At 39.8% G+C, this 24,918-nt stretch overlaps 2 protein-coding genes across 6 annotated transcripts in view; one reads left to right on the plus strand and one right to left on the minus strand.

The window, feature by feature from the left end:
• SUMF1 (sulfatase modifying factor 1) overlaps positions 1-8,481 on the plus strand; it is an 82,478-nt gene extending 73,997 nt beyond the window's left edge. For all 3 annotated transcript variants that reach the window (XM_032784184.2, XM_075073190.1, XM_075073191.1), the window contains one exon: positions 6,017-8,481. In XM_032784184.2, coding sequence (XP_032640075.1) covers positions 6,017-6,127 — 111 coding nt within the window. In that variant the 3' untranslated portion in view covers positions 6,128-8,481. The remainder of the gene's footprint in view (positions 1-6,016) is intronic.
• Positions 1-23,533, minus strand: part of LOC116827041 (histone-lysine N-methyltransferase SETMAR) — a 54,195-nt gene extending 30,662 nt beyond the window's left edge. For 2 of the 3 annotated variants that reach the window (XM_032784186.2, XM_032784188.2), the window contains exons 1-3: positions 22,531-23,533; positions 17,727-17,940; positions 4,287-4,358 (exon numbers count right to left, since the gene is read on the minus strand). In XM_032784186.2, coding sequence (XP_032640077.1) covers positions 4,287-4,358; positions 17,727-17,940; positions 22,531-22,698 — 454 coding nt within the window. In that variant the 5' untranslated portion in view covers positions 22,699-23,533. Of the gene's footprint in view, positions 1-4,286; positions 4,359-14,189; positions 17,941-22,530 lie in introns of those variants that run through there. The other variant, XM_032784185.2, reaches the window with a different exon arrangement.
• Between the last annotated feature and the right edge of the window lie 1,385 nt (positions 23,534-24,918).

The following is a 24,918-nucleotide window of genomic DNA, read 5'->3' on the forward strand; positions in this document are numbered from 1 at the left end:
GATGAATGATTCTGCAGTGGTTTCTTTAGGAAGTGCTGCAACAAGGTCTGACATAGCAAAATCTCTCCGTACAAATTCACTTTGCTCCATTTTCCTCTGAATGTTACATTTTGACAATCTGTTAAATTATCTGGTTTGAAATAACTGTTTGGAAAACTGTACCCAGAGCGTAGTTATCAGAGGTTCACAGTCATGCTGGAAGGGCATAACGAGTGGGGTCCCACAGGGATCGGTTCTGGGTCTGGTTCTGTTCAATATCTTCATCAATGATTTAGATAATGGCATAAAGAGTACACTTATAAAGTTTGTGAATGATACCAAGCTAGGAGGGATTGTAAGTGCTTTGGAGGATAGGATTAAAATTCAAAATGATCTGGACAAACTGGAGAAATGGTCTGAAGTAAACAGGATGAAATTCAATAAGGACAAATGCAAAGTACTCCACTAAGGAAGGAATAATCAGTTGCACACATACAAAATGGGAAATGACTACCTAGAAAAGAATACTGCAGTAAAGGATCTGGGGGTTATAGTGGATCACAAGCTAGATATGAATCAACAGTGTAACACTGTTGTAAAAAAAGGAAACATCATTCTGGGATCTATTAGCAGGAGTATTGTAAGCAAGATACAAGAAGTAATTCTTCTGGTCTACTCTGCACTGATTAGGCCTCAGCTGGAGTATTGTGTCCAGTTCAGGATGCCGCATTTCAGGAAAGATGTGGAGAAACTCCAAAGAAGAGCAATAAAAGCGATTAAAGGTCTAGAAAACATGACCCATGAGGGAAGATTTGAAAAAATTGGGTTTCTGTAGTCTGAAGAAGAGAAGACTGAGAGGGGACATAAGTTTTCAAGTACATAAAAGGTTGTTACAAGGAGGAGGGAGAAAAATTGTTCTTAACATCTGAGGATAGGACAAGAAGCAATGGGCTTAAATTGCAGCAAGGGCAGTTTAGGTTGGACATTAGGAAAAACTTTCTAATTGTCAGAGTAGTTAAACACTGGAATAAATTGCCTAGGGAGGTTGTGGAATCTACATCATTGGGGATTTTTAAGAGCTGGTTGGACAAACACCTGTCAGGGATGGTCTAGATCTAGAAGATAATACTTAGTCCTGCCTTGAGTGCAGGGAACTGGATTAGATGACCTCTTGAGGTCCCTTCCAGTTGTGATTCTATTTCTAACATCATAACCTTTATAAGCCAGCTCATCATAACCTTTATAAGCCAGTTGTGCAAAATTCATTGGCACCTGTGAAACTGTGTGAGTGTAAATGGATGACTCAATGTGTACTTTCATGAGTTGTGTACATCAGTACAGGGTCCTACAGTGCTATGCAGCCTTTAAATGGCTTGCTGGTTGTAACAATGAAAATCTTTCTCTCTAACTCACAGGTTACTGCATGGTAATGCAAAAGCATGCTGTTAAGTACAACAGAACTTGAATTTTTCTGCCTGACATTTTCCAGGGAATCAAAGGATTCTCATTGTAGGCATGTCTTTTGGGGGAAATTAAACTTCTTGGATACATTTTTAGTATTCTCATTCTTCTTACTGAGAGGCTATATGGTGACATGAACTGGGTTCTGTTTTTGGCTCACACATTAGATCAAACTAAATTCCAGTTGTGGAACCTACATGCCTGGTGGTGGTGTTGAGCCTGGGAGAAAAAAATAGTTTGCGTTTGCAGGGCTGGCACTGCAGCGGGGAAAATGCATCTTTGTTGTGAACTGGGTGAAACCTTTTCTACAGGTTGAGGTAAAACATCATTGAGATTGATAGGCGTGAATGCACCTTGCAGTTGAAATAACTGTAAGGATGAGCCCCCACCTAGGACACAAGGAGTACTTGAACCTGCCCAAGAAGTTTTGCTGAATATTGTTTTAGGCAGAGAGGAGTGGGTGTGTGGGAGGAAGAAGAGGGAAGACAGAACACAGAGGACCAGAGGGATACAGACAGCCCAAAGGAGCAGCTGAAAGCATGATGTAAGATCTGAAAGACACCTGGGGAGAGGGTGCATGCTGAAAAGGCTGCTCTTAGCTCTGTGAGCAAGAGAAGATATTTTCTGCTATTTGATTCCTTCTGTGTTCAGAGACCAGGACTTCATACATTCTTTGTAAATAAACAAGATTGCATCAAAGAAATATGAGTATTGCCAATTTCTCCTCCTAACTGAAATGTCCCCAAGGCCCCAAAATTTGACTACCCACTTGAATCAAAACTCTTATAAATGTTGTAAACAAGCACCTTTGATCTGGAAGGAAGAGGATGAACAAAGGAATCCCATAATGTCACTTTTAAACACCTGCCAGTTTAATCACATTTTTAATTAGTGTGTGTAGGAAAATCATTAGCATCTCCAATGGTAAATGCAAAATATTAACTGTTCTAAGCATATTGCAATTCATGAATGTGGGCTCTTCGGTATTCAATATTAAGGCATATTTCATTCATGTTTGAAATGCTATCACTATTTGAACATTACAAGGGGAGAGGTGGAGAGATCCTATTCCATTGTTAGTGTCTGTATATAAACACAGTCAGTTACCTCTGCTTTCTGCAGATGGTTCTAGAATATTTGTCACTTCAGAGTTAATTTTTCCAAAAAGTGAGGAGTGTTCTACTTGATAGGAAGAAGTAGGTAAAGACCGCTAGCTTTTGTACTGACCTACATTTTTACAAATAACTCCTGTGCCTGTCCCAAGTTAACATCATAGTTTTACAGCTTTAATCATTCATTCTCTGAAAGGGAGCAAAATGCAAAGTCCAGTAAATGGTGTAGTGGAAGAGGGAAAGCTAATTTTTTTTCAGTACCTACAGTTTATTAAATTGAAATAAAGCAAACTTCATATTACTGTATATACTCGTTCATAAGCCAAATATTTTTTGGTAAATAAATGAAGCATCAAAGAGCTGGGGTCAGCTTATAAATGGGTCTGCACCAAAATTTGATGACTTTAAACTCTATGGAATCATTGAATTTAATATCTAATACATTATCGTTTTGTTTACCTGGAGCGTCTGCAGGCATAGAGCCTCCCAACTCTCTGTGGCCGCGGTTCACCATTCCCAGCCAATGGGAGCTGCGGGAAGTGGCCCGTTAGCGGCTTTTTCGAACAGGCTAGGAGCCAAAGTTTGCCAACCCCTGAAATACAGGATAGGCTTATGAAAGGGTCATACGGGTTTTTGGTTTTTTACCTATCCTCCATGGGGGGGGGGGAAGGGGGCTTATAAACGAACGGGCTAATGAGCGAGTATATACGGTACTTAATACTACATGCTGAAAATCTGAAAGGTGCCGAAATGAAATCTCTCCAACTTATTCAAACTTGTGTTATCCTAATTATTGCAAGTTTCTTACTCTCTCCTAATTGAAAATAGTAATTGGAGTGGAAGTTTAGCTTTTTTAATCAGTAGTCCAATGTTAGGGGCTAAAATGAATGAAGTTCATTTAATTCTTTCTGAATAATTTCTGGTGGCCCTTCCATTAAAAACTCTAGGCCAAATTCATCTTTGATGCTAGTGGAGTGAATTTGAATTTGATGCCTTTTGTTGGACTATAAGTGTGGTAAGCTTGCATATGTTGACATGCAGTGCTCACACAAACCAGATGTATAAATTACGAATCTTTTCAGATTTTCATTTTTGGACTAAAATTTCGGCAGAATAACACAAATGTTATCTACACTGGAAACAACTGACTTGAGACTGTGTGTATGTGTGGCAGTCCTTGCATTTGCTCTGCTGGCTATTCAGCGCTTGTGAACCATTCCTGTCACCACTGAAGATTCAAATCTGTTATGCACAGAACAGTTGCAGAATTAACAGTGCAAGCTTCTGACAATTCCTTACCTATGTGCCTCAGTCCCAGCAGAGGGGCCACATTAAAGAGAGTCTGAGAGGGTAGGTCAGGTTGGATAATCCTGTGCTGCCTCCCTCATATCAGGGAGATTTGAAATAGCAATTCCTCCTCTGAATTTCCTAAAGGGTTACTTGCACATAATTGCAGCCCATTCTGAAATCAGGCCAGTAAGAGAGGAAACTGTCAGCTCAAAATAATTGCTTACCAAGAACTTCTGACAGGCAGCTGAATAATCTATCCCCGTGGTTTCTTTTAAATGAAAATGTTTGTGGCCACCGATATAGATTATATCAGAGTATAGGTATCCTTAAAAAGACTACCAACAGTAATACCAATACATAAGTTGGTCTTCAGTACAGTTGCTTTTTTTCCCTCGGGATTTCATTGTCATGTTCAATAGGATTCTTCTAGACAGATGTCATTACCTTTCACTTCCAGATCCTCCTCATGTATCAAGAACCTTTGCCCCATTAAGTCAGGAAACTGAGTTTTATTCGCTACAAAGAGAAAAAGCAGAATAATAGACTGCCTTGCTGACAAATCTTGTACAATGAGAAAAGGCTAGTTTGCACTCTTGCTGTCAAATATTATGTAATACAGCTACAATGATTGGGTTAAACTGAGAAATATTCATGTCTGATCTTATAGCTGTTTTAGTGTCCAAACCATGAAGCGCTACACTAGAATCTAATCTGTGCCTTATTACGTACGTTTCAGTCTTATGTTGCAAATTAAGTTTAGGGCGAGTCAAGATGCAATTCTAAATTTGACCTATAAAGATCTTCACACAAGATCAGAATTTTCAATTCTTCAAATGCATGGAATACAGATATTTTTTTAAAGGGGAATAGAGGGAGAGATCTATTAGTTATTAATCTTTTCAGATTTTCATTTTTTTGACTAAACATCTGCAGAATAATGTAAATGCTGTCTCTACTGGAAACAACTGAAAAGTGCAAGAAAAAGTATATTGGAATACACACTGAACTGCATACTGACATGGACTTGCATTAAATATATTCATGTATATGTACTTTAAACTTGTGCAACTGTTGTTTAAGGTATTTCATCTAAAGTCAATGTACTACAGTTCTCAATAAGCTAATATTAATTAAGGTTGCCACGTGTCTGGTTTTTGACCACTGCTGCCTCCTCAGTGCCCCATCGCCCCGGCCTCTGCTGCCTCCGTACTCACCTCCCCATCCAGGACTTGATTTGTCCCCTGGTTTTCTGGGACTCGGCAAATCTGCTGTGAAGAGTGATATTTGTATGTTTAATATCGCTTTTCACAGCAGACTTAGTAGTTAGTAAGTCAAAAAAAAAAAAAAAAAAGACAATCAAAAAGACCAAAAGAAACAACAAGAAAAAAGAACAGAATGTGCAAAGCACCTTATTTGTGTTTCTATTCTGTTTAAGTCCAATAAAGAATAGAGACAACTGTACACTGTTTTTATTATTGAGTCTGCAAAAAACCCTACATAAATAAATTAAAATGATTTGACATGTATATGTGCATATTTATTAACTTTTCCAAAAGTTAATTCAGTATTTTAGGGAAAATTGTCAGAGTGGCCACCAGCAAGAGTTTGGCAGCTGCACTCTGAGGCCACCAAAAAATTTGTTGCAAGAACCCCATTAAGCTTGTACCTGCAAGCACTATATTGCTGACTAAAGCATCATACCCTCCTGTGGTACTGCATAAGTAACAGTGCTTTAAATCTTCAGAGTAGTTTACAAACTTTCCTTCATTTTCAGCACATCCAAGGTAGGTAATTGTTCCCATTGTACCTCTTGATGCATTTGTAACAAACAATCTTATTACAGACTCAATTTAGTAGTTCCCTGTCCTGAAGAACTTCAACAAAATATAAAAAGATGCGGGGTGGGCAGGAAGGAAGGTGAAGTGGGATTAAGGGTAACCAAGTGTTCAAATAACTGTCAGAATTTATCGTTGAGTTTCCTCTCTTCCATCCAATAGGCTTTTCCAACTTTTCCCATCAGCTTGGTGCTTGACTGTCATCTTTGCCCATCAGTAGCAAACATCAGCAACAATTGAAATGCTCTGTGGTATTAGTCTAACCAGCCCTTACTTATGTAGACATAGACACAAGTTGTAATATGTGTTTAAGTGACTTTTTTTTTTCTTGCCTTCTAGTCCTATTGCTACAGGTATCGCTGTGCAGCCCGCAGTCAAAACACTCCTGATAGTTCTGCTTCAAACCTGGGATTCCGTTGTGCGGCAGACACTCTGCCAGCTTTACAGTGACAGAACTACTTGGGCTCTGAAGCCACAGGGGACTAAAAATTTCACTCCAGCATGAGGAGTTTTGGGGAGCTCCAGCCTGCTGAGATGTTCTGCAGTTACAAGTCTCTAGTTAGACAAAACAAGATATCCAGCTAATTAAAAGAGACATCGTTGGAGAAAATCGCCTTCCAAAATAAGTCCATGCCAGTTTAATTCTATAACCAATCTTTGGAAAAGTTGCGTTGAATTCCCATATCAACTGTGCAGGTGAAAACATAGTTAATGTTATTGATTTCATTAGAAATATTTCAGATTTACACCAGCATAGAACTAACCAGAATCTTCCTGACTGCATTTTGAAAAGGATATTTTGTTTCAGATATTATTTTTAGCTCCTCTAGAGAAGATGCTCTTCAGTACTGAGTAACTATTTTATGATGGACTTACCTTAATGATCCAAAACCCTCAAGGAGGCTTTACAAACTTTGGGAGGAGTTAAAGAAAATTTGAGCTTTTGTAGCATGGTATTTACTTGTTACATCCTGAGTAATATAGGAAACCTATTGTCAATTATAACTGAGGGTCATGGACGGAAGGAAAACATTCCACATTACCTATTACCCTATATTGGCAATTGGCTATGCTTTTGTAGATTTAGGCTACCTACAAATGTGTAGGTAGCCTACATTTGTGAAAATGTAGTGTAGCTCTTATACTGCATTCCTTTTGCACATGAACATTGTGTTCAGAAAAGACTCCTGCCCAGATGAGTAGTAACTTTCTCCCTTTTTAGAAAATGGCAGCTTTTCTTAGAATAGGGATGATAGTCCCATAAAGGATTGAACATTTATTTCCTTTACACTGGAAACTTGTAGTGATAGAAACACACCAGAGATTTCCTTTAACGTCTATCTATCATTGTGTAGATTGATTTGGGAGGCTTTAAGTTATTTATTCAGACTAGTGGTTTTAAAATTTTCTTTGACGGTGAATGGCTTTTCTTGTTTGAAAGCTTGCATGAAAAGACAGAAAATTTGAACTGAATGCAAAGTTTCTCATAGGCTTCATTGGGAAAACCTTGAGGTTGTCCTTAAATAAGTTTCAAAATGTATTGAAAACCTCAGTGATAGGTAAATGTAGTTGTGGCCGGTAAATTAACTCCAATCAGTTGGGCTTTTCATGTTAAAATACACTTGAATCTTCCTTCTCTAATGTGCTTCACTCTTACCAGCACAGTGCTGCTGACTCTGGGGCTCAGCCCTAGTGGCAGATGGAAAAGTTTCCATGTCAACCACTTACTCTTTATTCTAACTTTAATCAAGAAACTTTGTTTCTTAAATATTAAGAAGAAGCTCCTAGCCTGAATGTGCCAATCCTTTAGGCATGGGTTCTATTCCCAGATGTTTCCTGACTCAGTGATCTAGGACAAGTCTTGTGCCTCAGTATCTCCATCTATACAAAGGCACATAAGCCTGATTTCCCATTTTAAAGTGCTTGAGATCTATGAATAAGATGGGGTAAGTGTGTGTTTTGTAATAGCAATATTTTGTATTCATATTATTCGCTTGTTTCCAGCACTTCTTGCCTATAACTTTGATAGGTAGGCATTTAAAATACAAAGACATTAGTTGCCAACTTCTGCCCTGGGATGGTGAGTTTCCCACCAAATGGAAAGCCCCTACAGAGGGGTATTCCTATGGGAGTGACCGTGCAATTCACCCATTGGCATAGGACTCCTTTGGCACAGGAACTAAAGTTACACTTACACGACAGACTAAAATTCAGCGAAAGCCATTAAAATATAAACATTTGCCAGTGCGAAGTGTTAAAACATATCATGTAATCATAGGAAAAAGCTGTGGTATCTAAAGCCACTGTTCGGGAATTGTTGGGAAAAACTGACTGACCAGTTGTATATAGTAAACACAGTGCTCACAACAGTGCATCCACGGATACAAATGGGAGAAACATGCTATCCATCTTAGTTTAAACTTCCTGCACTATCAAAAGGACATGTCTGCCTTTGTGGAAGGAAATATGTGAAAATTCTTTGTTTGAGGCATTGTGGTTGTTGAACATCTCTTTATTTATATATAATATAGTGTGTGGTTCTGAAGCTTTGAAAAATCATGGGAATTTCTGTCTCTGAATTGCAGCTTCAGAGTAATGCTTGTTCAGAAGTGGGACATGTCTGTCAAGATTTACTTTCCTGAGTTGCATAGGTGTAAACTTCCTTCTGGTGGTGATTCATTCTGAAGGCTTAACTTGTTTGCTTCATATGAACGCATTAGCTTGAACTATTTCCATTTTTTTTTACACTTTTACAGCAATCGATCAGCACTTCGATAAAATGATTAAACTGAACATTCTGTAAACAACAATGGTTTTTGTATTGCTATTCATCTCACTTCACTCTTCAGCCATCTGCAAAGTATGTGGTTTGTCATTGGGCAAATCAGATATCCCTCTAGCAGTATTCAGAGAAACACGGTAAACTTCCTTCCCCTTCTACCAAAAGAGAACAATGCCATATTTAAAACTTTTTTTATGCTGGACGATGGAAAGTTAAAACTTTCTTGGATTAACATTTCCAGAATACAGATAGGAGTAAACTACCTAGGCACAAATAATAGGTGAGACGTTTAAAGTACTGTACAATATTAAGTCATCTAATTTAAAACTAGTAAAAAATTAAGAATATGGATAGTATCCTCCTAAAGGTATTACTTTTTCGGATCTCTTTAACCCCTTCTATCATGTTGACATTTCAGGAAAAGTTTGAACAATAGCTTGCTGTTTTCCAATGGCGGGGCACTAGTATTCACATTCTTAAGATTTAAAAATAAATTTAGGTGGGGGGGGAAACAGCTTTTAAATCCATTGTAACTGAATTTCTCTCATTACGACACATGCAGGCAGTTGAAAGATTTGTTGCTTCTGATGTTCTTTGATATTTGTTCTTATTCCTACAATACATAATAGTACAAAATGTCCTTTTTATTCCTGCCACATCCATATTTTGCATGGGATTACAATCTCCCAAATTTGTTTACAACTTTGTTTAGCAAAAGTTTGAAAAAATTTCCCCCTAGAGTATCATGAGAACATCCAACTTTCAATCAGCAATTCTACAAAAATACTAGTTACAGCTATACAACTGAATGAATTAATCCCAGGGGGTTGCAATCTGTCTCTCTCCTTTTATTTTTTAAATCAGTGAAGTATTAATGCCCTGATTCAGCAAAGCACTTGTGACTTCAGTGGAACTTAAGCATGTACTAGAAATTAAGCACGTTTTAAGTGCTTTACTGAATCATGGCCTAAATGGTATCACACTGTCTGCAGAATCTGACTATTCTTACAGTTCTTTTAAACAGCCTTAAAGTATCCTGACTCAGCAAGGAGCCCCTGTGTGAAGCTCATTGACGTTTATGGGATTCAGTGAGTGCACAGGTGTCCACTCACTCAGAGTTTGCAAGATACGGCCCTTAAATGTAAAATCTGTAACAAACTTTATTGAAAGGAAGGAATTTGTGATTGAGCCCAAACCAAAACTGTGTATCAACCTGCCCTCTCTCTATAATTGGGCTCCTTAAAACCACAGATGAGCATTACCGCACTAAGGGTTGAAATCCAAACTCTTGGGCTTTTGAGGTCTTTGGATTTGATCCATTATTTGAAGTCCACATTGAACTGTGACTTGGCAGATCAGATTTTGTAGAGGGCCTAATCCTAGGAGGAACAGGCTCTATTTGGATAGATTGATACAATTTATAACACAAAGTCTTCAGAAATCTTACTTATTGGATATTTACTATTTGAAGACCTTACACGCCATTCATAGGATTAGACAAAAAACTCTGTAGCAGTTATGTAGAGATGCAGCTGACAGAGAATGCACTTTAATCTTTCTTCTTTTTCTTTTTTTCTTGAGAGAGTGAGCATTCTAGTAGCCTTTATTCAATCAAGGAAGGCAGCTGTAGTACAGCAAAGATCTATGTTTTTGACACTTAACACTTACTTGTTATAAAAGTTATTGGGACCCAATGCCAATGTACTACTCCGCTAGTGTTCTAGCAAATTCTTTAGTTTTGACTCTTTTGAAAGTACAGTAACTCCTCGCTTAACGTTGTAATTATGTTCCTGAAAAATGTGACTTTAAGTGGAACAATGTTAAGCGAATCCAATTTCCCCACAAGAATTAATGTAAAGGGGGGGGAGGGGTTAGTTTCCAGGGAAATGTTTTTCACCAGACAAGAGCCTATATACACACAGTATACATTTTAAACAAACAGTTGAATACTGTACACAGCAGTGATGATTGTGAAGCTTGGTTGAGGTGGTGGAGTCAGAGGGTGGGATATTTCCCAGGGGATGCCTTACTGCTAAATGATGAACTAGCACTTGGCTGAGACCTCAAGGGTTAGCACAGTGTTGTTAATGTAGCCTCACACTCAACAAAGCAGCATTAATAGAGGGAGGGGAGACAGCATGGTAGACAGAGACACACAACGTGTGTGTGTGTGTGTGTGTGTGTGTGTGAGAGAGAGAGAGAGAAATGTGTATTGCCCCTTTAAGTACACTGATGCCACTCTAACCACATTGCCTTTTTAAGTAGGTCAGGAAATGGAGACTGCAGCTGTTGGCAGCAAGCCCCCTCCAGCCTGAGCCCTGTTGTGTCCCCCCCTGCCCTATGAAGATGGGGTAAGCGGGGGGCAAGAGCAGGGGGGACACCTTGCCATTAGCCCTCCTTCTCTTTTCCCTCCCCGCCACCACCTAAGCAAGCAGGAGGCTCCCAGGAGCAACTCCAAGGCAGTGGGAGGAGGGACAGCAGAACTGTTGGCAATTGATAGCCTGCTGGGCAGCTGCCACACAGGGAACTTAAAGGAGTGGGGAGCAGAGGGGGGGCTGCTGGTCCACTCTGGTTTCAAGCTCCCACCAGCTAGCTCCAATGGGCTGCTCTTTCTGCAAGCAGTGGACAAAGCAGGTGGCTGCCAATGTTATAAGGGAGAATTGCGCAACTAATTGATCAGCAACGTAACAATGAAACAACGTTAACCAGGATGACTTTAAGTGAGGAATTACTGTACATATATCTTGAATCTCTGGGTCACTCTCACCCGAAACAAAGAAGAACTGGCCAGAACTAAAAGAAAATAGAAATAAAATCACATGCATGTACAGGACTCAACCATGTCCTCTGGTTCAGTGCCAATAATGCAGATTTGATATGGCAATAATGCATTTTGAATTTATGCTTTCCCAAGTACTTGGAGCCTTGCCAAATATATTCACAACAAGAGAATAATTGGAAGCAGTGCAATTGATCTTGAAAGCCCATCTAATCTTAAGGGATGGAAAATACAGTGCTATGAGATTATTACAGAAGTTGTTTACAGTGAGGAATAGGAGGTAGATTGGACCTTCTTTTAATTTGGATGTTCAGATATACCAATTAAAAAGTGATAGGCATGATGCCATTTTAAGAGAAAAAGAGAGACTTCTCTGCACCAAAAAGTAGTGCTTGAAGTCTTAAGTGCTGTGGTATTTTTAATATTTAGATGAAACCATATTACAGATGAGGATACAGGATCTGTGGAACTTCTCAAGATGTAGATTTTTCTTAAGAGAAATCCAAACCTTATTCAACTAGGAGATTACGGTATTAATCACCGTTACTAAAGTGCCAGTCATGAGCAAAACCATAAGCTCAAAATCTAAGACCAGAGCTTTTAGGGTTAACATGTCTATAAAAATGACAAAAGTGAATCATTAGATATAATCTCCAATCTGTCTCTAGCTTCAGTTGTAATTCTACTCCCATGTAAAACCCACAGCCAAAGTTGAGAGAGAGAGAATAGGGTGAGACTAAGATGAAAATCCAGCAGTGAAATGTGTGTGAAGACAGTCCAGCAAAGAGCAATCAAATTCCCTTAGGCCCTCATCAGCATCAAGTAATGATTCAGTTCCAAAAACGAAGTCCTCATCATAAGAAACATAAACCAACAGTGATGCTTTATTTATCTGCCCTCAGATAGGTAGCTTGTAGTACGTACACTATGCACAAATGTTATGAATATAGGTTGTCAAACTGCGGAGACGAAACACACCAAGGGCTAGCTGAGCATGCACAGAGTATTTAGTTTACTGCTTAATATGTTCATGAATTACATCAAAGCCTTATCTACATCTTTCTTCTTGAAGGTGTGGAAAACTCAAAACCAAATGCCTTCTGCTTTAAAGCATCCATGTCCCTGTTAATTCCATCTCATTTAGCAAGTAATATAGCTGATAGACAACATTACAGAAATCTCTCCATGATCAGATTGGCTATCTACCTATTTTCCATAACTGCAGCTTTATACATCAATCCTCAACTGTATGGAAGATGAACTAGAGTGATTAGTTCATATTACTTGACAGTTGGCTGTCTGTGTACACCCAGTTCCCCACAAAACAGAAAAGCTCTACTATGCTTACAACGGCTTTTTTTTAAAAAAAAAAAAAATTGGGAAGTGGTCCCCTCCCAGAAATGGATTATTAGGCTAAAGTAATGGGATCTAATTCTGATAAGGAAAAACAATGGAGACATGTAACAAATAAAATGAAAGGACACTTCCTCTGTCTGCTATATCACATTTACTGAACTAGTGCTCTGAAACAGGCAGTGGTTGCACTGTTATGATAAGATTAGACAGCTACTTAGTCTTTCCATTGTGGCACATGGTTTTCTCAAACCTGTCCTGCCAAGTAAGACAGCAGTGTGCAAAAACAAAACACCCCTTGCCACACACCCACAATAAACACATGCTGACTGGGAACTATAGCAACACCCTTGTACATTTTGTTTCGTTGTCTTGTATGTAGCTAGCAAGAGAGCCAGTAGTGCTACTGAATGGGAAAAATGATCACATTGTTTCTCATTTGTGCAGCGTCTCTTCTGTTTGGGGTCTGACTTATGGCAATAGGGTGCTCTTTGGCAACACTTGAAGCCTTACGCTTGGGTATCCTTGGCTGAAAGGCACTTTAAAAATGCAAAAATACATTCAATCAACTCATAGTTGAGGATAGAAGATACATTCATGTCACTTACAGCTACACTGATACTTTATTTTTAACATTGTTTAAAAAGTTGAAAATGTAATACCAACAGGATCTTTTGGCCTTAGGCATTCGATTTTTTTGAATGCTACCTCCTCTTGGATGTCTTCTGTGCATTACTCCAAACTTTGCATAAAAATGTGATCCTAACACAAGCTCTAATTGTCTTTCTTTGACAGAAGTGAAATTGTAGGTGCCTTGATTGGGCTTTAGGGAAGATGTGGGCTGTCAAAATGGGAAACTGGGGAAAGACTAGCACCTCCGTAACAGCGAGCAAAACCAAAGCTCTTCCCTTTCCAAGATGGATGGATGAGATACTCCTTTTGCAAACTAACAGCTGGAAAACAGTGAAGATGCATTTTGTCAGGGGAGGTGCTATCTGGACAAAACCCTTCAGAAAAACAAGGGTAGCAAATTAGAATGTGTATTTAAAGTAACTGTTTAGGTGCTGACTGCTCCAGCAGGACAACTAGCATGACTGGAAATACAGACTTCTTACAAACTTAAAAGTACAATAGTGTCTCACTTGCCAGCAGGGGACATAAAAACAAAAAATTAAACAGACCCAGAACTACCTTTTAACAACATCTACCCTTAGTGTTCTTTCTTTAAGTGTTTGGCAGAAGTGTCCCTCTGACTGGTTGTTTCTCAAATCTCCAGGACTTACAGGAACAGATTGTGAAGGGTGTTGTCACTGACCATCTTTTCCAGTTAGAAAAGCAGCAGCATGTGGAACTGGAACTAGTTCCACAGAATTGTATTCCTTATCCTACTTGAAATGTTTGTGTGGTGTGGAACCCTTCACGCCATCCTCTTACTGCTGAAAATCAGAATGTTAATGTGCAATATTGCTTCTGAGTCACTGTGGTAAACAGTAGTCACCTTGCTGAAGGTGCTCTACCATTGCAATACTTCACCAGCAATTATTCCAAAGTACCTGAATAAAGCAGATTTGTTTATAAAGTTAGTGGACAGATATGTATGTTTTGAACACTTTGTATATTTAATAAATGCACTGTACAGTGCATTATAACATGATCTACTCAGTAAGTTGAACAATACAGTAAGTGAGCCACAGACTACATACCGTATTACAGAAAACATACATTGAAATAACTTTTACGGACTGAATGGATCTTTCTGTGTTGTAAAATGCAGGTTTTGATTTTTTTAAAAAGTATAATTAAATTCGATCCACTGGCAACTGATCCATCCATCCTGGTCTCAAAAATTGACTTTAATTGATTAATATATGTTGTGCCACCTCACCACTCAACAGCACAACAAAACATTAACAGTAAGCTAGAACTAAGCAGTGCATACATGAATCTACTTGCCTTTCAAATTTTACTGCCAAGGCAGTGTCTGTTTCCCAGTAGTATAATCTTAGGGGGGAGACACTGGAAACGGAAGTAGAAGACAGTGTAGGGGAACACTAAATCTTTAAACTAGGGCAACTGAAACAGACTGTACTTAAAGCATGCTACAACCAAAGACTGTATGGAATTACAGGAAAGGAGTAAGAGACCCTTTTCCTTTTCTAAACTAGGGTCTGTGAGTAGCTCTGCCCTGATTGGGGCCTAACTGCCGAGAAGAACAAAGTATGGTCTTTTCCAGGGCTCTAAAACATCTTCCATGTTCTACATTTTCAACTCTTCTATCTGGAATGTCCAGTAAAGATCAGTTTTAGGTAGGGGAAAGGGTGGTTCTTTTGTGCAGATGCCTCATGCATAAAAATATTAATCTCATCTATTTTTTTAATTTTATGATAGAAATTCAATTGAAATATCCTGCTTGCTTACAATAAGATTCCCTCTTGCCCCCAAAGAAAAATGAAGTGCTAAGTGATTGTGCATTTCATCTCTTAAGGGAGACAGGTGAGTTAGTTGCCACCCTTGTAGCCCTTTGCTTACTCAGTTCAGCAACAAATAGGAAGTTGCTCTTATGTAGACCTCCACCATGCACTGCTAGTAGAAGCAATCATTTCTAAGGGCAAAAGAGAGGAAATACTCTGACACCATCAGTTATAGACTGATGAAAATCAGTAACAGCGCTAGTGGATGGTTTTGTGACAGTCACTTGTTCACAACAACTGGACTAAAACTAGCAACTTTCTTAACTCGTACTGCTAAATATTTTTTAGTTGTGAAGTGTAGTGATTACTTTATGTATCTTTTAAGCACCACTATCCCTTCTATCTGCAATGGCAAAACTCTGCTTCCCTGTTCCTTGTAACCAGAAGTAGAAACCAGTTTGGTTTGAGAGGAAAAAAGAGGCTAACAATAAAACATCTGACTGCATAAAAAATGCTTGAAAGGACTTATATTACACAAAACAAAACCCTGTCTTCTCTCTACCATCTGTTGAACAGTGCAGAAACAGATGCTTGTTTGTAAAGGTGTTGTATATTAGCATCTACTACTTTCGTCTGTTTTGCCAGACACACAGGTAGTGTATTATGCTCTTCCACAGAGTGGAATTTGGATTTTCTGCCCACTCCCTCCGTTATTTTGCCAACATCAGTTGGAAACATCACTGAGGTGATGCATGCTATTTCAAAGGGATGACTATACATCTACATTGGTGCCCTCTTGTGGCTAACCGAGCCTATGCCTTGAGATGGAGCTAGTTTAGAAAAAAAAATTTGAATGATCACAGAGAAGGCCTGGGCTACACAGTCCATTTCAGGGAACAGAGGAGAAAATGCAACGGCAAGTTCATGGAACAGAATTATCTCCCTAGCCAGTTACAGTCAAGAGGGGTGAGTAGGAAGAGCTGGCAAAAGATGGAGAAGAGGGAATGCATTTTACTTAATGTTTTTCTGTAAAAGTTGGTCATGAAATAGGAGGGCCTCAGCTATAGCTATAAGTGACTCCTAATTTTCAAACAGGCTCCAGACCAGGCAAGACAATTCATGTTTTAAATAGTTTTAGTTTGCAAGAGTTATTAATGGCACACAGTTTAAAAAAAAATGGGTGCCACCTTTCTAAATGCCACTGTTAATTTGCACCTGTCACCTTGATTTTTTTTCAAGCTTTAGTTCTCAAGTGAGTTAGATAAGGAAAAAAATTCATCTCCCCAAATTCCCTCTTTTCTGCACCTACCATCCTAATTTAATCTGTTTCTATATATCTCACTGTCCATTGAAACAGTGAGATATATAGCTGCCTTTGAGCTGTGGCAATTTATCGTAAGTTTTCTTGTTTTAACAGGAAAAGGTTAGCTGTGGCAGCAGGTCACCCGTTTAGCTATCTCTTGCATCATCAACCTGGAATCAAGTTGAGAGTACAGGAGATTGTTCAGCGTGTTATTTGAGGATATTGTCAGGCACTCTGTCTTGGCTTTTGTCCAAGGCTGGCTCTAACAGTCAGAGCAGTAAGCCAGATTGCGATCTCCTCTCTTAAAAACAGCATTTTTCCCTTTTGCATATACTATCTAACATACTCATCTGCAGCACTTTACAGCTGCCTTAGCTTCTGTTTATTTTGCACCATCAGTGCCTCTGTTTTGACTTTTCCTTCACCTATGTGTTGAGTATTAACCCTTACTGAGATGTAAGGTTATGGGTTCACAGTGTCCTGGGCGTACTGGGAAATGTAAAGATGAAGGCCAAATGCCTCTAACTGCATAAGATTATAGTGTACATAACAATTACTTCCTACACTTTGCCTGTAGTCCTAATTAGTCATTTAACCTTTCACTTGAAGCTAAGTGGAGTAGCATTTCCCATTTCCCCCTCCCACATCTTGCTGTTATACTTCTACCCTTGCTATAACTGTTGGTGTGGGTATATGTGGGGAGGGGGCCCTGTGGTTTGTTTTTTTGCGCGGCGGGGCAGAATACTCTCATTCATTTTTGTCTAGGCACATCTGACAATAGATGCTATATTCAGTGATGTCAATCTTTTTGAATCCCTATGCACAGCTGTTTCCTTGAGAAACTTTGCCAAAAGTTTGTTTGCCCAGTGTATAGCACAGAGAGCTATCATACGGTAAAAAACCAACACATGATTTAGCACCACAGTAACAGGGTTTTTTCATTATATCATCTTCCTCCAACATTTCATGCTCTTTTTTGATTAGCGGTACGTTAAGAAATCTTCCAGAATAATCATATGAAAGCTCTTCTCCAGCAGAGATAGCAGCAGCAGCAAAAAGTGCCAGTTTGGGCACTAGAGAGTCAATTCGGACAGGAACCATAAATAAATTTGGCTCACAAGAATGGTTCAGGAACCTGCCTACATTTCCTATATTCATAGGATCAACAAATGTCTCTATTATCTGTCCATCATACAAGTGTTCCCTCACAGCTATAATATAGTTTGAATCCTCTGGTGTCTGTGCCTGTATTCTTCTACATGCCTCACGGAAGCACAGAACTTCACCAGCATATTCACACACAAATCTTCCTTTAGGTATGAACTCCAGTGTGCGGAGACCCCAACCCTTCTTAACAGTCTTGAACACCTCAAGTCTGAATTGTAAACCCCTCTGAATAACCCTGTTTTGACAGAACTCACCACAATGGCACATGGCATTGCATTCAAAAATAGGCCTAGTATAGTCCACTTCACTTCCTATGTATTTGATGCATGAACTGTTATAGTTTTCACCATGACGAAGACACGAACAACTGTTGGTCACACAGGAAGCAGTAAGACAATTACATCCTGGAAAAGTGATTTCAGAAGGGTCAGTGTCTTCTCCTGCTCCCGCCACGTGCTCTGGACTATACTGCAAAGAGATGATGACAAATTAAAATCGTTTTGATAACTATACTCCCCTTCACAGAGACAAGCACAACTTTTCTTATTAAAATAAAGGGGCCAGATTTTCAAAAGAACTCAACCCCCAGGAGCTTCCAGTGAGACTAATGGATAGTGGACACTTGTGAAAACCTGGCCCCCCAAAAAGCACATACTAAACAGGCCACTACAATATAACATTATTGAGATCTGTGTCCTGTAAAGACAGAAAAAAAAAAAATTTAATACACCTTATTTTTTTGTTTAACGTCTCCTAGGTGCGTAATCGTGATAACTGCCTTTCAAATGCCCACTGTTCTTCAAGCATCTGGTATGCAAATTAATAGCTCCTAGAATCTTTTCATATTTCGTCTTTACAGAGGGGAATTGTTTCAAAGTTTTGCCAATTTAAAGCCAATGCTGACTGTGATGATGAGTCTGTTGTGAAAGCAGAAATGTGTTTTAGTTTAGTTTCAGTACTCAGCTGCATCTGTGCAGTTCCTAACAATAGCATTACCGGTTACTGTATTTTTATGTGTCTTTTTAAAAAAGTGAACATGACATGAAAGGTGTAATTAACAGTGCTGGAGCTGTAAGTCCTTGATCATGGAACAGATGCAGTGACAACGCTGGCTTCCCTTACACTGCCCCACCACTGTATCTCAACCCTGGCCCAAGAGAACCCAGTGTTTCAGAATAAGAAGGCAGTTCAGTCTCCATCATCTTTCATTTCTTGGCCTATCAGTACGGCCCTACCAAATTCACGTCCACATTGGTCAATTTCACGGTCATCAGATTTGAGAAATTGGAAATTTCATGATTTCAGCTATTTAAATCGGAAATTTCATGGTGTTATAATTTTAGGGGTCTTGACCCATAAAGGAGTTGTAGAGGGGGTCACATTGTTATTGTAGAGAGGTTTGCAGTACTGCTGCCCTTATTTCTGCACTGCTGCTGGCGGCAGCTTTGCCTTCAGAGCAGCTGGAGAGCAATGGGTGCTGGCCAGGAGCCCAGGTCTGAAGGCAAAGCCACTTCCAGCAGCAGCACAGAAGTAAGGATGGCATAGTATAGTATTGCCACCCTTACTTCTGCCTGCAGAACTGAGCTCTCAGTCAGCAGCCACCACTCTCCAGCCACCCATCTCTGAAGGCAGCTCAGAAGTAAGGGTAGCAGTACTGCGCTCCCCCACCTAAAATAACCGTGTGACCCGTCTGCAATTCCCTTTTAGGTCAGGATCCCCAATTTAAGAAATGCTAGTCTCCCCTGGGAAATCTGTACAGAAAAGCACACTAAAGACAGATTTCACAGTCCGTGACGCATTTTTCATGGCTAGGGATTTGGTAAGGCCCTGCCTTTCAGATAAGACTGCCCACAGGGAGACAATTGTGATGTAGACTTATAAATGGATCCAGAAAAATCTCTTCCTGGATATATGCCAAAATCTGGAAACAATTACTTTTTAAAAAAAACTTGGAAGATGAGTGTCTAGGTGAATTAGTTCTAAGAGGCGGGGGTGGGCAATTAAAAACAGCTTTATATGTTTTCATTCTAATTCTTATTTGCTAATTATGTAGATGAACTCTTTTGAAACCAGTTTTTAAAATGCAAATCCTAGTCCACATGGATTTAAGAAGAATATGCAGCGTGCTACATTAATTATTTAATTCCTAAAACCAGCCCACTGGATAAACTAGAGATAAATTCTCACCAGCCCCCACAAAACTAATGCATCTAATTTTATCTAGAGTGACCAGACGTGAGTTAATTATTTTGAGCAACAAAAGAATCCTTTAAAATAGAAAAGGCATGCAATATGCTACTATTTATTTACATAATAGACAGTAAGTCAAGCAGATGGTGATGTTAATTTCCTAGTTAATCTACATATATAAATAATTGTGAGATTGAGTAAATTATTTAAAGAGAGAATTACTATTTTATCAAACAAATACCTCTTAGGCCAATTCAAAAACTCTCCTGTGAGAACTGTGTTTGACTTTGAAAATAATTTCTAGCTATCATTTTTATTTTGAATATTCATCATCCAAAAAGGTTTACATTTTGAGATAGTAGATATCTTGTTACATTGAGACCTGGTCCTAGTGATTTAATTGTCACAAGAGGAAAGTCTGTTGCAGAGGCAGGTATCTAAGTGTTCAGAACTGTATATTGATGCATCTGCAGAGGACAAAAATGAGGTGGTGATTGCATTTCAACCTGGTTACCACTGAAGGAAGGGATTTGGTTTAGTTCAGAGCACACAAAGCTGGAATTCATGCTTTCAAAATTACGCAGAAACCCTGGCAAGCCCAGGTTCACAAGAGTGAATATTCATATGGTGAAGGAAGGTAGTTGAAACTTGCTAAATTTTGGAGTCAAAATATAGATACTTAGAACAAGATACTCCAGAGGCATGTGTGTTTTCTTTATAATGTTCCATTTGAAGGAGGGGAGGGGAGCATATTATCCAGAAACCTAAAGTACATACTGTGATTAAAATATTACAGTGACCTATTATGTTAAATTATGGATGCTCAGGAGCATACCAGTTCATTCAGAGGTTTTTTTTTCCTCAATTAGCAGCTTGCCCAGCCACTTGTATTTAAATCAGAGCAAGGTCTGAATCTTTCTAACATTCATGTATCTTTGATACTCCCTTATACACTAACTAGAAGTTTCTCTATTTTCCTAAAATTTCACAAGCCCACGTCATTTAACATGAATGTAATGTTTAGTCCAATATATGGCTCCATTTTTATTAGGGGATTACAGGTTCTTAAATTCTGTTTTCCTATGAATCCACCACTTAATCAAAACCTAACTAGCCATACACTTCTGGGGAATTTGTTTGTAAGTGTCTATAAATAGTTTAGAAAAGAGATTGGATACATTAGGAATTGGATCAGTTCATCCTTAGGATGAAAACTGACTGTTAATGTTTCAAAACTTTCATATATTTTATTGTGTTAACCACCCCACGCACTGTGGCACTCTAAAGTGCCTGTCAAGTTCTTTCTTTGATTGTTTTACTGAAGAAGTAACTATAATCCCTGCTAGCAACGCACTTGCTTTAATGGTTGGACTATAAATTAACGACTGGCAACATATTTTATTTCTGGAGACCAGCAGATGAGATATGGCTTTAAGATTAAAATCTGTAAAAACCATCAACAAGGAAAAAGGAAGCAGTACAACTGAAAACGTTTTACAGAGAAGAGCTTTTTCATTAAGATCTGCGATGTTTCCTTTAAAAAAATTGTGCAAAATGTAATTTTTAACCTGAAACCAGCTGAAATTAGTGCTTTGATTCCCCATTAATCTATAAAGAGATAGCAGAAAAAAGATGTACTAACGTTACTTTTTTAAAAGTAAAGTTTGTGTCAATGATTTGCTTATTTACTAAGTCTTGCAGGTACAGAATATAAATCACTTTTTTTTTTTAAACGGCCAAGTGGCTGCTGAAAAGCAAAATAATATAAATTAGTAAAAACGTATAAGCAGGGCATCCAAATAGAGGATATTTTAAAATACATGTACTCTGCTTTATTCTATCTATTTTCAAATATTTTTAAAAAATGGTTTTTGAACAGAAGTGGAAGAGCCAACCGTGTTGGTGGGGTTTTATTTTTGCAAGTTAATGGAAATCAAACCATTCTATTCCTAACTAAAAGATGCTGGAGCCTGACTGGTCCCAGGATATTACAAACACAAGGTGGGTGGGGTAATAGCTTTTATTGGACAACTTCTTGAACTCAAACTTCCTGAAGTTGTCCAATAAATTATATCACCTCACTCATCCTATATCTCTAGATATAAGTGAGGATTTTCTAAGCCCTGATTTGTTTCAGAGGGGACACGTTAGAATGTTTACCCGTTCAGGGCCCCGATCCTACAACTACATGCACACAGTTCCCTACTACTACTAACCACATCCCTCCTGAGGATGCCAAGGCGAAAATGGGTATAAAGTTTCAGGATTGGGGCAAACAATCAGACCTTCCTTTGCACCTATTAAAGATTTATGGAACATGGAAATGGGACCTGTTTGTACAAGCACCATTTTATACACCACTTTCAAAGTTAAACGTGTATTTCTCTCACCCCAGCAGGGAACGCATCTGTTTAATCTGACGCAGTCTGTGCGTGTGTCCTGCAAGGAGAGGGCTCCTGGCGAAGACCATAGTGCCCTCTAATGCAATACGGCACGTACTGCACGAGGGGGCTGGAGCAAGACACAGCAGACCACTCGGCCCAAGGGTGATCACCAATTATTCTAGCACCGCGCCGTGTAACACTCGGGCAAGGCTCGCCGAGCCCCGAGCTCGTTTCTGTGAGTTCAGACTTGACAGCGTGGGGCGAGACCAGCAGGGCCCCGCTCATCCCAGCCACGGATCCATCCTCCCGCTGCACCTAGAGGGCTGGGCTCGGGGCTCCCCGCCCAGCGGGCCTGCAGGCACCAGCAAGCCGGCGCGCTCGGCTCCCAGGGATGCTCTGGGCCCGCGCGGCCGAGGCCGACACTCCTCGGTCACAGGCCCGGAGCCCAGCTCCTGCTCTGTGTCGGGCCGCGGCCGCCGCCTACCTGGAAGGCCGGGGGTTCCTCGGACGGCGGCCACACCGACACGGGTAGGCTCTCCAGCCCCCGGCTCAGGTCCATGCTTCCCACCGCCAGCCGGGGCCTAGGCCCGGCTACTGTCGCCATGGCAACAAACCGCACGTCCCTCCACTCGGATTGGCTCCCCAGCGACATGTCCTTGTGTGATTGGCCCAGGTGAATGACATCACAGGCAGAGACCCGGAAGTGTGCGTTCGCTTAAAGGGACCGCAGGTGGGGAGACAGACCCTGGGAGAGGGATTCTCCATTTGACACACACAGAAAGAGATTTTTGTGTGCGTGTGAGACAGACACCTACATACATATGATGGCATTGTGTGCGAGACACAGGCATTCTCTCAGACAGGGTGTGTGTGACAGAGACTCACTTACACAGTGACGTTGTGTGCGTTGGACAGACACAGACTTTCACACAAATGACGTGTGTGTCAGACAGACACAGACTCTGTCACACACACAATGACATTGTGCATGTCAGACAGACTTTCACACACACACACAGTGACGTGCACGTCAGACAGACACAGACTCTCTCTCACATAGGCCATGACATTGTGTGTGTTGCCCCAGCACAATCTGACAGGGGGCTGTTGCTCCCAACGTAGTACTATTATTTTCGTTATGTCCCCTCCCTCTCCTAGGCCCTGTGAGGCTTTGTGAAATGACTGTAAAGCATCTCGAGTTCAGCTGAGAGAGGCCCCGTACTGTTACATCCACACAGCGTCCTATTGTGCTATGTCATGGGGACTTAAGCACTGGGACGGGGTGATGCACCACTTGATCTCGAAGAGCAAATTGCTATAGATGGCCCTCTCATTAGCGCACTCGGCAGAGGAGCTGTGACTGGCCCTGGAACCAGAATTATCCCTCCATGCGCTCAGGCCAAGGCTGGAGCACTTTGAGAGGGCTGCTGTCCTGTACTGTTGCACCTTGACATTGGTGACATCCTGTTGCATCTAGTTGTGCAGATAAAGGCAGATAAAGGCTCTTGCAACTCCCTCTGCGTGGGCGATGACTGCACCTGCAGCTGCTTCAACTGCAGGGCTGAGTCTAAAGAGCCAACAAGACACTACCTTCTGTAGGAACTACTGCTTATTACTTCTTTGGTTTTATAAAGTAGAATCTGCTGGAAATTCCACAGATATTAAATGGGTTTTTCCTAGAGCTAGTTGGGAAATGATTTTTTTCTACCACTATTTTTCACAGATTTTTGTTTTATTTTCATTTTTTAATTCAAAATTTTCTGTGGAAAATGTTTGCTTTTCCATTTACGTTGTTGGTTTAAAGTTGAAATATTGGGTGGCCATTTTTTAGGATTGCAGGTTTTTCAACAAAAACCTGAATGTTTTCACAAAACTTTCCTTTTTGTTGAAAAAGCCATGTTCTATCAAAAATGTTTTGATAGAAATCTGTAACAAAACAAACAACAGCTAGTAAAAAATTCTTTGTTTTTATTGGTAATTTTTCTGTTACTGTTATTTGGTTTCAATGGATTATAGAAACCCAGAGTTACGAACACCTCTGTGATCTCTAAATCACCCAATTTTGACAAGAATGTTAGGGAAATAAATCTGTACTACCATATCTCCATATTTTGAAGAGATGATAATGGCAACAATTTAAGTATTTGCAGCAGGTCTATTTTTAAGATGCCTTTCAGCTCCAGCTTCCCTCTCTTCAGAATGTTGCCAACTCTCACCCTTTTTGGATTCATTTATCCACCTTTTCCACACCTGCCATCCTGGAGAGGTGGATCAGATTCCCAGGCTGGAAGTTTGATTGTAGAGTGATCACTGATATAGTTCCAAGACTTTTATTATTATCGAATGGACTTTTGGGTTAAGACAAATACAATTTGGCTGCTAACACCCAGCAACACCCAGATGGAGTTTTTTCCATTTGTTTAAATAACAAAAGTGGTGAGTCATTATTCTTTTCCACAAGAAACAGATTTGCTTGTAGCTATGGGGGAGAGGGTGTTAACAATTAGCACAGGAGCATGGAAAACTCTCTGTTCTCTTCCTCCTCCTTACCCCACATACTCATGTTATGCTGTCCCATACCCTGGGCTGAAGTATTAAGTTGTCCAGAGTGGGTGAGAGGCTGACAGAAGTGCATTTTAACTACTGTAAAACAGTTGTTGACAGAAAGCACAGAATGGAGTTGAAGTGAAGAACTGAGTCTGAATTATGCATTGATGAGCCAAGGCTCCTAGTGCAGTTACAGAATTATTTTATCAACGTCATCATGTTTCTAAAATGGGAGCAAATGTCCATAGATGGGCTACTGGATATATCTATATTTTGTTTTGCTTTTATATGTACATACATAGCTTTTTAATTTTTTCCTTACAAA

The sequence above is a fragment of the Chelonoidis abingdonii genome, chromosome 17 (assembly GCF_003597395.2).
Source record: "Chelonoidis abingdonii isolate Lonesome George chromosome 17, CheloAbing_2.0, whole genome shotgun sequence".
In the NCBI taxonomy this organism is placed as follows: Eukaryota; Metazoa; Chordata; order Testudines; family Testudinidae; genus Chelonoidis; species Chelonoidis abingdonii.